Source organism: Chiloscyllium plagiosum, unplaced genomic scaffold (genome assembly GCF_037043375.1).
Source record: "Chiloscyllium plagiosum isolate Xiang-an unplaced genomic scaffold, Cpla_swu_hap1 HiC_scaffold_6, whole genome shotgun sequence".
NCBI classification, from domain to species: Eukaryota; Metazoa; Chordata; class Chondrichthyes; order Orectolobiformes; family Hemiscylliidae; genus Chiloscyllium; species Chiloscyllium plagiosum.
In genome coordinates this window covers 128,824,128-128,839,779 of record NW_028270144.1, presented here as the reverse complement: position 1 = coordinate 128,839,779, position 15,652 = coordinate 128,824,128, and the positions used below count along the sequence as shown (strand labels likewise).

At 52.9% G+C, this 15,652-nt stretch overlaps 1 protein-coding gene across 3 annotated transcripts; it reads left to right on the top strand.

Annotated features, from left to right (window-relative positions):
* The first annotated feature begins 5,126 nt into the window (after positions 1–5,126).
* Positions 5,127–14,428, top strand: anapc15 (anaphase promoting complex subunit 15). 3 transcript variants are annotated; one of them, XM_043692525.2, is made up of 5 exons: positions 5,127–5,275; positions 8,093–8,213; positions 9,242–9,301; positions 11,714–11,851; positions 13,482–14,428. In XM_043692525.2, the coding sequence occupies exons 2-5, from the start codon at positions 8,094–8,096 to the stop codon at positions 13,527–13,529; spliced, it is 366 nt and encodes a 121-aa protein (XP_043548460.1). In that variant the 5' UTR covers positions 5,127–5,275; position 8,093; the 3' UTR covers positions 13,530–14,428. The 3 variants fall into 3 exon arrangements, with proteins under 3 accessions (XP_043548460.1, XP_043548457.1, XP_043548459.1); XM_043692522.2 differs by having other exon boundaries at positions 11,711–11,851; XM_043692524.2 differs by lacking the exon at positions 5,127–5,275 and adding an exon at positions 5,282–5,985 and having other exon boundaries at positions 11,711–11,851.
* The last annotated feature ends 1,224 nt before the right edge of the window (positions 14,429–15,652 follow it).

Genomic DNA, 15,652 nt, shown 5'->3' with positions numbered 1-15,652 from the left:
GGCGGGGGAAGTGGGTGGAGGGAGGGCAGGAGAAGTGGGTGGAGGGCGGGTGAAGTGGGTCGAGGGAGGGAGGGAGGGTGGGGGAAGTGGGTGGAAGGAGGGAGGGAGGGTGGGGGAAGTGGGTGGAGGGAGGGAGGGTGGGGGATGTGGGTGGAGGGATGGAGGGCGGGGGAAGTGGGTGGAGGGAGGGAGGGCGAGGGAAGTGAGTGGAGGGCGGGGGAAGTGGGTGGAGGGAGGGCAGGAGAAGTGGGTGGAGGGCGGGTGAAGTGGGTCGAGGGAGGGAGGGAGGGTGGGGGAAGTGGGTGGAGGGCGGGGGAAGTGGGTGGAGGGAGGCAGGGAGGCCGGGGGAAGTGGGTGGAGGGAGGGACGGAGTGCGGGGGAAGTGGGTGGAGGGAGGGACGGAGGGCGGGGGAAGTGGGTGGAGGGAGGGTGTGAGGGAGGGAGAAGTGGGTGGAGGGAGTGAGGGAGGGGGAAGTGGGTGGAGGGAGGGAAGGCGGGGGAAGTGGGTGGAGGGAGGGATGGCGGGGGATGTGGGTGGAGGGAGGGAGGGCGGGGGAAGTGGGTGGAGGGAGGGAGGGAGGGAGGGCGGGGAAGTGGGTGGAGGGAGGGAGGGAGGGCGGGGGAAGTGGGTGGAGGGAGGGCAGGAGAAGTGGGTGGAGGGAGGGAGGGAGATGTGGGTGGAGGAAGTGGGTGGAGGGAGGCAGGGAGGGCGGGGGAAGTGGGTGGAGGGAGGGAGGGAGGGAGGGAGGGCTGGGAAGTGGGTGGAGGGAGGGAGGGAGGGCGGGGGAAGTGGGTGGAGGGAGGGCAGGAGAAGTGGGTGGAGGGAGGGAGGGAGAAGTGGGTGGAGGAAGTGGGTGGAGGGAGGCAGGGAGGGCGGGGGAAGTGGGTGGAGGGAGGGAGGGAGGGCGGGGGAAGTGGGTGGAGGGAGGGAGGGGGAAGTGGGTGGAGGGAGGGAGGGAGAAGTGGGTGGAGGAAGTGGGTGGAGGGAGGCAGGGAGGGCGGGGGAAGTGGGTGGAGGGAGGGAGGGCGGGGAAGTGGGTGGAGGGAGGGAGGGGGAAGTGGGTGGAGGGAGGGAGGGGGAAGTGGGTGGAGGGAGGGAGGGAGGGGGAAGTGGGTGGAGGGCGGGGGAAGTGGGTGGAGGGAGGGAGGGCAGGCGGGGAAGTGGGTGGAGGGAGGGAGGGGGAAGTGGGTGGAGGGAGGTGGAAATGGGTGGAGGGCGGGGGAAGTGGGTGGAGGGAGGGAGGGAGGGCGAGGGAAGTGAGTGGAGGGCGGGGGAAGTGGGTGGAGGGAGGGCAGGAGAAGTGGGTGGAGGGCGGGTGAAGTGGGTCGAGGGAGGGAGGGAGGGTGGGGGAAGTGGGTGGAAGGAGGGAGGGAGGGTGGGGGAAGTGGGTGGAGGGAGGGAGGGTGGGGGATGTGGGTGGAGGGATGGAGGGCGGGGGAAGTGGGTGGAGGGAGGGAGGGAGGGCGAGGGAAGTGAGTGGAGGGCGGGGGAAGTGGGTGGAGGGAGGGCAGGAGAAGTGGGTGGAGGGCGAGTGAAGTGGGTCGAGGGAGGGAGGGAGGGTGGGGGAAGTGGGTGGAGGGCGGGGGAAGTGGGTGGAGGGAGGCAGGGAGGCCGGGGGAAGTGGGTGGAGGGAGGGACGGAGTGCGGGGGAAGTGGGTGGAGGGAGGGACGGAGGGCGGGGGAAGTGGGTGGAGGGAGGGTGTGAGGGAGGGGGAAGTGGGTGGAGGGAGTGAGGGAGGGGGAAGTGGGTGGAGGGAGGGAAGGCGGGGGAAGTGGGTGGAGGGAGGGATGGCGGGGGATGTGGGTGGAGGGAGGGAGGGCGGGGGAAGTGGGTGGAGGGAGGGAGGGAGGGAGGGCGGGGAAGTGGGTGGAGGGAGGGAGGGAGGGCGGGGGAAGTGGGTGGAGGGAGGGCAGGAGAAGTGGGTGGAGGGAGGGAGGGAGAAGTGGGTGGAGGAAGTGGGTGGAGGGAGGCAGGGAGGACGGGGGAAGTGGGTGGAGGGAGGGAGGGAGGGAGGGCTGGGAAGTGGGTGGAGGGAGGGAGGGAGGGCGGGGGAAGTGGGTGGAGGGAGGGCAGGAGAAGTGGGTGGAGGGAGGGAGGGAGAAGTGGGTGGAGGAAGTGGGTGGAGGGAGGCAGGGAGGGCGGGGGAAGTGGGTGGAGGGAGGGAGGGAGCGCGGGGGAAGTGGGTGGAGGGAGGGAGGGGGAAGTGGGTGGAGGGAGGGAGGGGGAAGTGGGTGGAGGGAGGGAGGGAGGGGGAAGTGGGTGGAGGGCGGGGGAAGTGGGTGGAGGGAGGGAGGGCAGGCGGGGAAGTGGGTGGAGGGAGAGAGGGGGAAGTGGGTGGTGGGAGGTGGAAATGGGTGGAGGGCGGGGGAAGTGGGTGGAGGGAGGGAGGGAGGGCGAGGGAAGTGAGTGGAGGGCGGGGGAAGTGGGTGGAGGGAGGGCAGGAGAAGTGGGTGGAGGGCGGGTGAAGTGGGTCGAGGGAGGGAGGGAGGGTGGGGGAAGTGGGTGGAGGGCGGGGGAAGTGGGTGGAGGGAGGCAGGGAGGCCGGGGGAAGTGGGTGGAGGGAGGGACGGAGTGCGGGGGAAGTGGGTGGAGGGAGGGACGGAGGGCGGGGGAAGTGGGTGGAGGGAGGGTGTGAGGGAGGGGGAAGTGGGTGGAGGGAGTGAGGGAGGGGGAAGTGGGTGGAGGGAGGGAAGGCGGGGGAAGTGGGTGAAGGGAGGGATGGCGGGGGATGTGGGTGGAGGGAGGGATGGCGGGGGATGTGGGTGGAGGGAGGGAGGGCGGGGGAAGTGGGTGGAGGGAGGGAGGGAGGGAGGGCGGGGAAGTGGGTGGAGGGAGGGCAGGAGAAGTGGGTGGAGGGAGGGAGGGAGAAGTGGGTGGAGGAAGTGGGTGGAGGGAGGCAGGGAGGGCGGGGGAAGTGGGTGGAGGGAGGGAGGGAGGGAGGGCTGGGAAGTGGGTGGAGGGAGGGAGGGAGGGCGGGGGAAGTGGGTGGAGGGAGGGCAGGAGAAGTGGGTGGAGGGAGGGAGGGAGAAGTGGGTGGAGGAAGTGGGTGGAGGGAGGCAGGGAGGGCGGGGGAAGTGGGTGGAGGGAGGCAGGGAGGGCGGGGGAAGTGGGTGGAGGGAGGGAGGGGGAAGTGGGTGGAGGGAGGGAGGGGGAAGTGGGTGGAGGGAGGGAGGGAGGGGGAAGTGGGTGGAGGGCGGGGGAAGTGGGTGGAGGGAGGGAGGGCAGGCGGGGAAGTGGGTGGAGGGAGGGAGGGGGAAGTGGGTGGAGGGAGGTGGAAATGGGTGGAGGGAGGTGGAAATGGGTGGAGGGAGGGAGGGCGGGGGAAGTGGGTGGTGGGAGGGAGGGCGGGGGAAGTGGGTGGAGGGAGGGAGGGCGCTGGAAGTGGGTGGAGGGAGGGAGGGCGGGGGAAGTGGGTGGAAGGAGCGAGGGCGGGGAAGTGGGTGGAGGGAGCGAGGGCGGGGAAAGTGGGTGGAGGGAGCGAGGGCGGGGGAAGTGGGTGGAGGGAGCGAGGGCGGGGGAAGTGGGTGGAGGGAGGGAGGGCGGGGGAAGTGGGTGGAGGGAGGGAGGGCGGGGGAAGTGGGTGGAGGGAGGGAGGGCGGGGGAAGTGGGTGGAGGGAGGGAGGGAGGGAGGGCGGGGGAAGTGGGTGGAGGGAGGGAGGGCGGGGGAAGTGGGTGGAGGGAGGGAGGGCGGGGGAAGTGGGTGGAGGGAGGGAGGGTGGGGAAGAGGGTGGGGGAAGTGGGTGGAGGGAGGGAGGGCGGGGGAAGAGGGTGGAGGGAGGGAGGCGGGGGAAGTGGGTGGAGGGAGGGAGGGTGGGGGATGTGGGTGGAGGGATGGAGGGCGGGGGAAGTGGGTGGAGGGAGGGATGGAGGGCGGGGGAAGTGGGTGGAGGGAGGGAGGGCGAGGGAAGTGAGTGGAGGGCGGGGGAAGTGGGTGGAGGGAGGCAGGGAGGCCGGGGGAAGTGGGTGGAGGGAGGGACGGAGTGCGGGGGAAGTGGGTGGAGGGAGGGACGGAGGGCGGGGAAGTGGGTGGAGGGAGGGAGTGAGGGAGGGGGAAGTGGGTGGAGTGAGGGAGGGGGAAGTGGGTGGAGGGCGGGAGAAGTGGGTGGAGGGAGGGAGGGCAGGCGGGGAAGTGGGTGGAGGGAGGGAGGGGGAAGTGGGTGGAGGGAGGTGGAAATGGGTGGAGGGAGGTGGAAATGGGTGGAGGGAGGGAGGGCGGGGGAAGTGGGTGGTGGGAGGGAGGGCGGGGGAAGTGGGTGGAGGGAGGGAGGGCGATGGAAGTGGGTGGAGGGAGGGAGGGCGATGGAAGTGGGTGGAGGGAGGGAGGGCGGGGGAAGTGGGTGGAAGGAGCGAGGGCGGGGAAGTGGGTGGAGGGAGCGAGGGCGGGGAAAGTGGGTGGAGGGAGCGAGGGCGGGGAAAGTGGGTGGAGGGAGCGAGGGCGGGGAAAGTGGGTGGAGGGAGGGAGGGAGGGCGGGGAAAGTGGGTGGAGGGAGGGAGGGCGGGGAAAGTGGGTGGAGGGAGGGAGGGCGGGGGAAGTGGGTGGAGGGAGGGAGGGCGGGGGAAGTGGGTGGAGGGAGGGAGGGTGGGGGAAGAGGGTGGGGGAAGTGGGTGGAGGGAGGGAGGGCGGGGGAAGTGGGTGGAGGGAGGGAGGGCGGGGGAAGTGGGTGGAGGGAGGGAGGCGGGGGAAGTGGGTGGAGGGAGGGAAGGTGGGGGATGTGGGTGGAGGGATGGAGGGCGGGGGAAGTGGGTGGAGGGAGGGAGGGAGGGCGAGGGGAGGGAGGCAGGGAGGCCGGGGGAAGTGGGTGGAGGGAGGGACGGAGTGCGGGGGAAGTGGGTGGAGGGAGGGACGGAGGGCGGGGAAGTGGGTGGAGGGAGGGAGGGTGGGCGGGGAAGTGGGTGGAGGGAGGGAGGGTGGGCGGGGAAGTGGGTGGAGGGAGGGAGGGAGGGCGGGGAAGTGGGTGGAGGGAGGGAGAATTGGAGGGAGGGACAAGTGGAGGGGATGGGGAGGGCGGGGCAGTAGGTGGTGAGGGGTAGGGGCTGGGGGCGGTGAGGGGATGGGGGCGGGGAGGGGGCGGAGAGGGGGAGGGGATGGGGGCGGGGAGGAGGCTGTTTTCTCTGCTGCAAGCCCTTGGTTCCGGATACCGTTTTAACCCGCCCGGACACCGGAAGCGCTGCACACGGGCACCGGAATCGGAAGTGGTCCCATTCCAGGTTCGCCGTGTCTCCGCTCCGGGTGCGGGTATTCAGCGGCGGAACCGCTTGTGGCGGCCGCTAAGGTAGGCGCTGTGCCTGGGTCGGGGTATGAGCTGGGACCGGGCGGTGGAGATCGGTCACCCTCATCCTCCTCCTCCCCCGGCCCCGCCCACAAAGCCGGCCCCACGTGATGCAGCTTCTCCCTGCAAGCCTGAGCCAAATGGGCTGAAGGGTCTCCTCCTGTGCGGTGTCTCCCTGAGATTTAGGATGGGTTGCTGTTGAATCTCTAAGAAGCCATTCAGCCCATCTGAATTCTTCAGGACCACAGCACAGTGTCTGGTCTCCTCTCTACCTTTGCCTCCTATCCTCGATTTTTTTTTGTTTTAGTTAAAAGCCATCAGTCCCACATTTTGATCTATGACATTTCGATTTGTTGGATGGATTTACACCCCACTTCAATCTCTTATTTGGAGCAAGGAGTCTTCCCCTCATGAAATATCCCACTTTATACCATATCCTCCAGTGCTAAACACCTCTAGTTTTGTTTTTGCTCATTCATTCATTCATGGAACGTATCTGTTGCTGACAAGATGTATTTGTTGGCCGTCCCAATGTGCGTTGAACTGAGAAGCTTGCTTCGGTCAATTCAGAGGTAGTCGAGCAGGATTCTGGGAGAACACAGTAAGCTAGGCAGCATCAGGAGGTGGAGAAGTCAATGTTTCAGGTGCAAACCTTCAGCCAATTCGGAGGGAAAATATGAGTTAACTACATTGCTGCGTGTCTGGGCTACCAGGTAAAGATGGCAGATTTCCAATTCTATAGGACATTAGTGAACTAGATGAGTTTTTACAACATTAGTCATCGTTAGAAAAGCTTTTAAATTCCAAAATCATTAACCGTGTATCCGAGAACTCTGTGAGAAGCTAGAGAAGTGAATGCTGGGCCTTTTGCTGAGATATTTGTATTATCGATAGTCACAGGTGAGGTGCCGTGGACTGGAGGTTGGCTAACGTGGTGCCATTGTTTAAGAAGGGTGGTAAGGACAAGCCAGGGAACTATAGACCAGTGAGCCTGACGTCCGTGGTGGGTAAGTTGTTGGAGGGAATCCTGAGGGACAGGATGTACATGTATTTGGAAAGGCAAGGACTGATTAAGGATAGTCAACATGGCTTTGTGTATGGGAAATCATGTCTCACAAACTTGATTGAGATTTTTGAAGAAGTGGGACTAGATTGAGTTGGGATATCTGGTCGACATGGACGGGTTGGACCGAAGGTCTGTTTCCTTGCTGTACATCTCTATGACTCTATGGCAGAGTAGTAGATGTGACCTATATGGATTTCAGTAAGGCTTCGACAAGGTTCCCCATGGGAGACTGGTTAGCAAGGTTAGATCTCACAGAATACAGGGAGAACTAGCCATTTGGATACAGAACTGGTAGAAGGTAGAAGACAGAGGGTGGTGGTGGAGGGTTGTTTTTCAGACTGGAGGCCTGTGACTAGTGGAGTGCCACAAGGATCAGTGCTGGGTCCTCTAGTTTTCATCATTTATATAAATGATTTGGATGTGAGAACAAGAGGTACAGTTAGTAAGTTTGCAGATGACACCAAAATTGGAGGTGTAGTGGATAGCGAAGAGGGTTACCTCAGATTAGAATAGGATCTTGACCAGATGTGGCAATGGGCTGAGAAGTGGCAGATGGAGTTTAATTCAGATAAATGCGAGGTTCTGCATTTTGGAAAAGCAAATCTTAGCAGGACTTATACACTTAATGGTAAGGTCCTGGGGAGTGTTGCTGAACAAAGAGACCTTGGAGTGCAGGTTCATAGCTCCTTGAAAGTGGAGTCGCAGGTAGATAGGATAGTGAAGAAGGCGTTTGGTATGCTTTCCTTTATTGGTCAGAGTATTGAGTACAGGAGTTGGGAGATCATGTTACGGCTGTACAGGACATTGGTTCGGCTACTGTTGGAATATTGCGTGCAATTCTGGTCTCCTTCCTACCAGAAGGATGTTGAGGCTTGAAAGGGTTCAGAAAAGATTGACAAGGATGTTACCAGGGTTGGAGGATTTGAGCTATAGGGAGAGGCTGAACAGGCTGGGGCTGTTTTCCCTGGAGCGTCGGAGGTTGAAGGGTGACCTTATAGAGTTTTACAAAATTGAGGGGCATGGATAGGTTTAGTAGACAAAGTCTTTTTCCTGGGATCGGGGGAGTCCAGAACTAGAGGGCAGAGGTTCAGGGTGAGAAGGGAAAGATATAAAAGAGACCTAAGGGGCAACTTTTTCACGCAGAGGGTGGTGCGTGTATGAAATGAGCTGCCAGAGGAAGTGGTGGAGGCTGTCACAATTGCAACATTTTAAAGGCAAATGGATGAGTATATGAATAGGAAGGGTTTGGAGGGATATGGGCTAGGTGCTGGCAGGTGGGACTAGATTGGGTTGGGATATCTAGTCGGCATGGACAGGTTGGACTGAAGGGTCTGTTTCCATGCTGTACATCTCTATGACTCTATAACTAAATTCAAATTTATCCATGTCACATTGGGATTCAAACCAATGTTACCAGAACATTAGCCTGGGATTCTGATGTTTACTTGTCAGTGGCGTTACATGTGCACCACCACTACCTTCCTTAAATAATGAGGAAAATATTTCTCTCCTATCTACTGTACCTGGTCCCATTGCCCTTATAGCACTTTGAATGCTGATATTCTAAGAGACTGCATGAAGCCTGGTTTTGAGCAAATTAATTGAAAACCTAAAATGCTTTTGAACTCTTGGAGGAGAAACTGCAAAGGTCACAGACTTCCATTTCCTGTCCAAGTGTATAAACGTCCACAAAGGAAAGGAAGCACCTCCACTTTCTCTCTTTCTAACTGCCCTTTTATTTTCTGTCTGTTGAGGATGTCAACACTTTTTCCCTCACTCTTTCCCCGAGTGACAGAGTCTTTGTGGTTTAATCTTGATCGACCATGTGTGGATGAAAATGAACTCCAACAACAAGAGAACCAACATCAGGCTTGGGTCAGTGTCTGTGTGTGTATATGCGGATTCGTATTTTTTTTCAACTTCTGTCTCTGACAGTTTTTTTTTAATTCATGGGATGTGGGCATCGCTGGTTAGACCAGCATTTGTTGCCTATTCCAATTGTCCAGGGGGCAGTTAAGAGTCAACTACATTCTATGGGTCTGGCATCCCATGTAGGCTAGATTGGGTAAGGACAGCAGATTTCCTTCTCTGAAGGACATTAGTAAATCTGATGGGGTTTTCCTGACAGTTGACACTGGTTAATGGTCATCATTAGGTGCTTAATTCCAGATTTTTATTGAATTCTTCCATGGTGGGACTCGAACCTGGATCCGCAGAACATGATTTAGGTCTCTGGATTAATAGTCTTGCAATAATACCACTATGCCATTACCTCCACTCTATTTATATAGCTAGTCTAGAATGTTGATAGTTAAGCATTTTTTGATAATAACACCATTTAATGCCAAGAAGCAATAGTTAGACTTTGCCTTGATGGAGATGGTCATTGTCTGGCACTTAATACTTATCAGACAAAGCCTGGATATTGTCCAGGCTGTGTGTGTGCAGTTAAGTGATGTGACCTGAATAGAATGGGAACAATCCCAGATGTGAAAATGGCAATTTCTAGCACTGGGAATGAAAATTAAGCAGAGAATGCCCTCAGTTTGAAACAGCACAGACACTATCCAGTACAGGAACAATGGGCCAAAAGGCCGCCTCCAACATTACAATTCTGTGATTTTAAACAACTCTTCACATATTGATGTTAGTAGGAGGAAACAATTAAAGTTTAAAGTTGTAACAAATTAAAACTATTACAGTGAAGAATATTTCTGGTTGTGCTATATGTTCCTAACAATGTAAGGGATTAGGGTTAGATGTTGAGGAAACTCAGGTTGTCATGAGTAATGGGGCTGAGTGAGCTGCATTTTTAGAGTGGTGGTTTCAGTAGCATGCTGTTCCAAATTTTATTTCTCTCATTCTCATTCTCTCTCTCTCTCACACACACATCCTGTACACAGTTGCAGAGTATTGCTGAGAAGAACAATACTTTGGTCCCAATTGGAAAGCCTGCCTCTGAGGTGAGTGTCTGACTGGGTCCTGGCTTTCTGTAATAAACCTTGTTGTTAGATTCGCTGAGATCTCTTTGCGTTATGAGGTTAGGGAAATGCTGGTCAAGAATGGAGCAAAGACTCAGCATAAGGGGTTGGCTGTTTTGGAATGAATTGACGAACATTGCATGGAGGTATGTGAATCTTCTGAATTCTCCACCCCAAGAAACCTGAGATATTCAACTAAATCAGTTAGGATTGTATTCACTGGAGTTTAGAAGAATGAGGGGGAATCTCATAGAAACCTATAAAATTCTAACAGCACTGGACAGGGTAAATGCACGAAGGATATATCCGATGACCAGTGAGTCCAGAAGCAGAGATCACAGTCTAAGGGGTAGGCCATTTAGGACTGACATGAGGAGAAATGTCTCCACCCAGAGAGTGGGTAGTCTGTGGAATTGTCTGCCACAGAAAGCGGTCAAGGTCAAAACATTGTGTGATTTAAAGGAATTAGATATTGCACTTGGGATGAAAGGGATCAAGGGACATGGAAGAAAAGCAGGAACAAGTTATTGAATTGGATGATCAGCCATGATCAAAATGAATGGCAGAATAGTCTTGAAGGGCCGAATGGCCTACTCCTGTACCTTTTTTTCTATTTCTATCAATAAATTTCTGATCTCAAAGGAAATTAAGGGATACAGAGACTGGGCAAGAAAGCAGAGTTGATGTCAGGGCTTGGGCTGGATCGTATTTAATGGCAGACCAGGTTTGAGGAATCAAGGGAACAATGCCTGTTCACATTCATTATGTTTCTTAGGACATTGGTTAGTTCAGTCAGTTGGACAGCTGGCTTACAATGCAGAGTGATGCCAACAGCATGGGTTCAATTCCTGCACTGGCTGAGGTTCCGTGAAGGATTCTCCTTGTCAAACTCTCCCTTCACCTGAAGCATAATGACTGTCAGATTGTACACCATCGGCCGTCTCTCTCTAAAAAGGGAGCAGCCATATGGTCTGGTAAGACGATGGTGACTTCATCCCACGAGAGGGAGTTCAACAGAGTTTTGGCAATACGGCAAAGTATTTTTGGAAACAATTGTATTTGAAGTTTAAGTGGTGATCTAATTAAGATGTTTAAAGGACTGCATTGAAATTTTTTCATCATTCATTCATGTGATTTACACATCACTGGATGGGTCAGCATTTATTGCCCATCCATAGTTGCCTTTGAGAAGATGGTGGTGAGCTGCCTTCTTGTGCTGCTGCAGTCCACATGATGTAGTTAGACCCACAACGCTGTTAGGGTGGGCGGTTGGTGGAATGGTTCTTAAGATCCTGAAGAAATGGCAATATATTTCCAAGTCAGGATGATGAGCAACCGGTATCCTTCTGACAAATAGAACTGAAGATTTCAAAACTGAGATTGCTGGATGTTTCTTGGATGAAGATCATGATAGTTATAAAACCGAACTGGGAGAATGGAGTTAAAATACAAATCAATTGTGATTTAAGTGAAGTGAAACAGGTTCAAGGAATTGCATGGCCTTCTACTAAGACCTGTAGACCATAGAACATAGGAGCAGAAGTAGGCCATACAGCCCTTTTGAATCTGCTTCTTCATTCATGATTGATCTGATAATCCTCAACTCCATTTCCCTGCCTTTTCCCCATAGCCCTTGATTTGCTTCCTGATTAACAATTTCTGTATTTCAGCCTTGAATATACTTAATGACCCAGCCTCTGCGATAAACGATTCCATAGATTTACCACCTTCTGAGAGAAGAAATTCCTCCTCATCTCTGTCTTAAATATGTGCTCCCTTTGTTTAGAATGATGCCTTCTGGTCCTAGACTTTCCCAATGGGGAAGCAACTTCTCCAAATCTACCCTGTCAAACCTAAGATGTTTCAATAAGGCCACCTCACATTTTTCTATATTCCAATGAGTACAGATCCAGCCCACTCAACCTCTCCTCATAAGACTGAACCTCTATACCTAGTTGCAACTGAGTGAACCTTTTCTGGACTGCCTCCAATGGCAGCATATCTTTCCTGAGATAAGGGGCCTTACACTGTTCACTGTATTCCAACTGTGGTCTGACTAGTGCTTTGTACAAAACCTCCGTATTTTTATCTTCCATTCCCTTTGAAGTAAAGGCCAACATTCCATTTGCCTTCTCTATTATCCACTGTACTTGGATGCTAGCTTTTCGTGATTCATGGAGAAGGAGTCCCAAATCCCTTAGTGTTCCAGCTTTCTGCAGTTTTTCTCCATTTAAATAATATTCATGCCCAATGTGAAATATAATCAGGGTTTATAGAATATCTTCAATATATATCTGGGATTTTTCAATTAAATATTTAAATGTGTGGTGTGCAATGAGGAAGTGTCGTCAGTCTGTTTTGTGTTTGATGTCATGTTGTGATTGCGCACAGCAGAACTATGATGATGAGGAAGAGGAGGATGATGAGGATGACGAGGACAGTGAAGAGGACTCTGAGGAAGATGAAGACATGCAGGACATGGATGAGATGAATGATTACAACGAATCTCCAGATGATGGAGAGATAAATGAGGTGAGTGGGGTAACGGCCAGAGGAATGGGTGCTGGAGCATAGCAGGGTGGGATCCCCATCTGTTCTAGTACGGAATCACTTGTACCCCGTTGGGGAAATAGTTTATTTTACAGGGCTGCTATGTTATGTTTGTCACAAGTGAGTCAACTGTTGAAATGAGGAGGGGGTTTGGTAATGAGAATTGCACAAGCTTAAAGAAACACAACACTGCGTTTTGTTTGTGAGGCCTAGATAACCTCAACATTCAGCCCTGGCTCCAGTTCCCAGCTGAACTGTAAAAGGTGCTCTCTGATTGTGTTAATGACTGCCCTTGTTCTTAGCTATTTCAGTCAGGAGATCTGCTGTCATGGTCTATCAAATTTGTCTGTTTTTCACTATCACTATCCATCCACTCCTCGCATCCACTGTCAACAGTCTGTAAGTGCTCTGCGAGTCATTCAACTACACCTTTCTGCCCTACTCCCAACTCCAATGGGTTTGTTTTTCTTTATTCAGGGAATGAGGGCATCACTCGCTGGGCCAGAATTTCTTGCCCATCCCTAGTTGCCCCTTGAGAAGGTGGTGGTGAGCTGCCTTCTTCAATTGCTGCAATCTGTATGTTGTTGGGGTAGACTCTCAATGCTGTTAGGGAGGGAGTTCTAGGATTTTGACCGAATAAAACAGGGTATATACTTCCAAGTCAGGATGGTGAGTGGCTTGGAGGGGGTGATGTTCCCATACATCTGCTGCTCTTGTCCCTCTAGATGGAAATAGTGGTGTGTGGATGGTGTTAACTAAGGAGACTTGGTAAGTTTACTGCAGGGCAGAGCATCTTTATTCATTGTTATGTTCAGATCTGGCAATAACTCACTGAACTTCTTAGTCATAGTCATAGAGATGTTCAGCACAGAAACAGACCCTTCAGTCCAACTCATCCATGCCGACCAGATATCCCAACCTATTCTAGTCCCATTTGCCAGCGCTTGGCCCATATCCCTCTTAAACCCCTCCTATTCATATATCCACCCAGATGCCTTTTAAATGTTGCAATTGTACCAACCTCCACCACTTCCTCTGGTAGCTCATTTCATACACGCACCACCCTCTGTGTGAAAAAGTTGCCCTTAGGTCCCTTTTATATCTTTCCCCTCTCACCCTAAACCTATGCCCTCTAATTCAGGACTCCCCCACCCCAGGGAAAAGACTTTGTCTATTTATTTTATCCATGCCCCTCAAGATTTTATAAACCTCTAAGGTCACCCCTCAGCCTCTAATGCTCTAGGGAAAACAGGCCAGAGCCTAGTCAGCCTCTCCATATAGCTCAAATCTTCCAACCCTGGCAACATCCTTGTAAATCTTTTCTGAACCCTTTCAAGTTTCACAACATCCTTCCTATAGAAAGGAGACCAGAATTGCACGCAATATTCCAAAAGTGGCCTAACCAACGTCCTGTACAACTGCAACATGACCTCCCAACTCCTACACTTGAGGCTCTGACCATTAAAGGAAAGCATACCAAACACCACCTTCACTATTATATCTACCTGCTTCTCTACTTTCAAGGAGCTATGAACCTGCACTCCATGGTCTCTTTGTTCAGCAACATTCTCTAGGACCTTACCTTTAAGTGTATAAGTTTTTTTCCTTGCAGATCGACATGGAAGGTGCAGAGCAGGATCAGGACCAGTGGATGATCTAAAAGGCCTTCAACTGTCTCTCTGCGCTCTTCAAATCCAGGCATTGACTTCAGTTTATTTTCCAACTTTGACGCTGGGACCAAGAGACACGAGTGGAAAAAGACCAGTCCAGTCACAAATACATGCACCCTTCTCCTCCATCCCCCACTTCCAGCCCTAACCTTGACTCCTGCAAATCCCTAGGTTTCTCCGAATGGCTAATGATCGCTCTCTTCCAGACTAAACGGGAAGCCATTCAGTCCCTTGGGTTTGGTCATAGCTGTTCTGTCTCTCCTCCACATGCTTAGGTTCTACAACCCTCGAAGATGTGATTCCATGGCCTGATGAAATCAACTTCCATCTTGAGGTTTCAGTTGACTATCTCCCTCCTTTCCTCAGACAAAAAGTTCTGGATTTACACAGCCTATTCCCATGCCAGGGAAATGATGTTTGTGGAATTTGTGGAATCAATTATCCAGTGGGCTGTTGCCATCCTGTCTTATGGTTTGTAGAATCAAAATGGTTTTTGGAGCAGGTCTCTCTGAGATCCCAACCTCAGCCCAAAGGTCAAGGAGCTAAGGTGAGACCAGGTACAATTTGTGTTACATTCAGCCCAAATGCTCCATGCTGCTCTTCATCACACCTTTTTGAACTTCAACTTTCAGCACACCCTTCCCTCCCTCCACTTCTCCTTCAGCTCTTTTAATTTATCTTCAATGCATCTCAGCTGTTCACCATTTAACCACTGCCTGCCATGGCAAGTTCCACATTCTCACCAGGAAACTGATTCTCCTCCAAAGACAGGATTGAAAGCAACCTTGCTCTGTTCATTGCAGTTTTCTATTTACTGCCTCTATTGAACAATTCCTTGAGGATATTTCTGGTGAACTTTTAAAATAAAATGTTTTCTTTTGAAATCTCACTGATGGTCCTCCCTGTGTGTTTATTTTGTAATTATCTTTAGCCTCAGTTTGAAACACTCTCAGGACAGGTTCTGGTACTGAGACTGGCTCTAATGTAACAAGGGCTATGTCAGGTTCCAACCGATCGATTGTGACAGGGAACTCTCTAGTCAGAGGCATAGACAGACGTTTCTGCGGCTGATAGCGAGAAATCCGAATGATGTGTTGCCTCCCTGATGCCAGATTCAAGGATATTCCTGACAGAGTGCAGAATATGCTCAAAAGGAAGAGGAACCAGCAGGGGGTCATTCTACACATTGGAACTAATGAGATAGAAAGAGAAAAGGACAAGATTCTGAGAGAAGAAGATAGAGATCAGTCTGAGACTCTTGTGAAAAGGAGCAAGTCAAACAGGGCAGGCAGGAACAAAGCAGAGAACGAGTTAGGATTGATAAATTAAACTGCATTTATTTCAATGCAAGAGGCCTAACAGGGAAGGTAGGTAAACTTAGGGCATGATTGCGAACTTAGGACTGGGATATCAGAGCAATTACAGAGACACAACTCAGGGATGGACAAAGAGAAAGTGAGGACTGCAAATGCTGGAGATCAGAGTTGAGAGTGTGGTGCTGGAAAAGCACAGCAGGTCAGGCAGCATCTGAGGAGTAGCAGAATTGACGTTTTGGGCATAAGCCCTTCATCAGGAGGGCTTATGCCCGAAAGGTCGATTCTCCTGCTCCTCGTATGGTGCCTGACCTGTGCTTTCGCAGCACCACGTTCTGGGATGGACAAGACTGGTAGGGAGGATATTCCTGGGAATACATCCAGGGAAGGTATTAGGTGGAACTGAGAAATAAGGAAGGGATGATCACCTTGTTGGGATTACACTTGGACCCCCAGTTGTCAGTAGGAAGTTGAGACACAAATTTGTAAAGAGATCTCTGTTATCTGTAAGAATAATAGGGTGGTTACGGTAGAGGATTTTAACTTTCCAAACGTAGATTGGGACTGCCATAGTGTTAAGGACTCAGATGGAGAGGAATTTGTTCAGTATGTACAAGAAAATTTTCTCATTCAGTATGTGGATGTACCTATTAGAGAAGGTGCAAAACTTGACCTACTCTTGGGAAATAAGGCAGGCCAGGTGACTGAGTGGGAGCACTTTGGGACGAGTGACCATAATTCTATTAGTATTAAAATAATGATGGAAAAGGATCTAAAAGTTAAAGTACTAAATTGGAGGA

Bases quoted from the DNA above. Each gene is read 5' to 3' on its own strand.
- anapc15 (XM_043692522.2), top strand. From the start codon at position 8,094: ATGTCAACACTTTTTCCCTCACTCTTTCCCCGAGTGACAGAGTCTTTG. The intron at 8,214-9,241 runs GTCAGTGTCTGT...TCCTGTACACAG, and splicing joins AGAACCAACATCAGGCTTGG to TTGCAGAGTATTGCTGAGAA. The intron at 11,852-13,481 runs GTGAGTGGGGTA...TTTTCCTTGCAG, and splicing joins ATGATGGAGAGATAAATGAG to ATCGACATGGAAGGTGCAGA.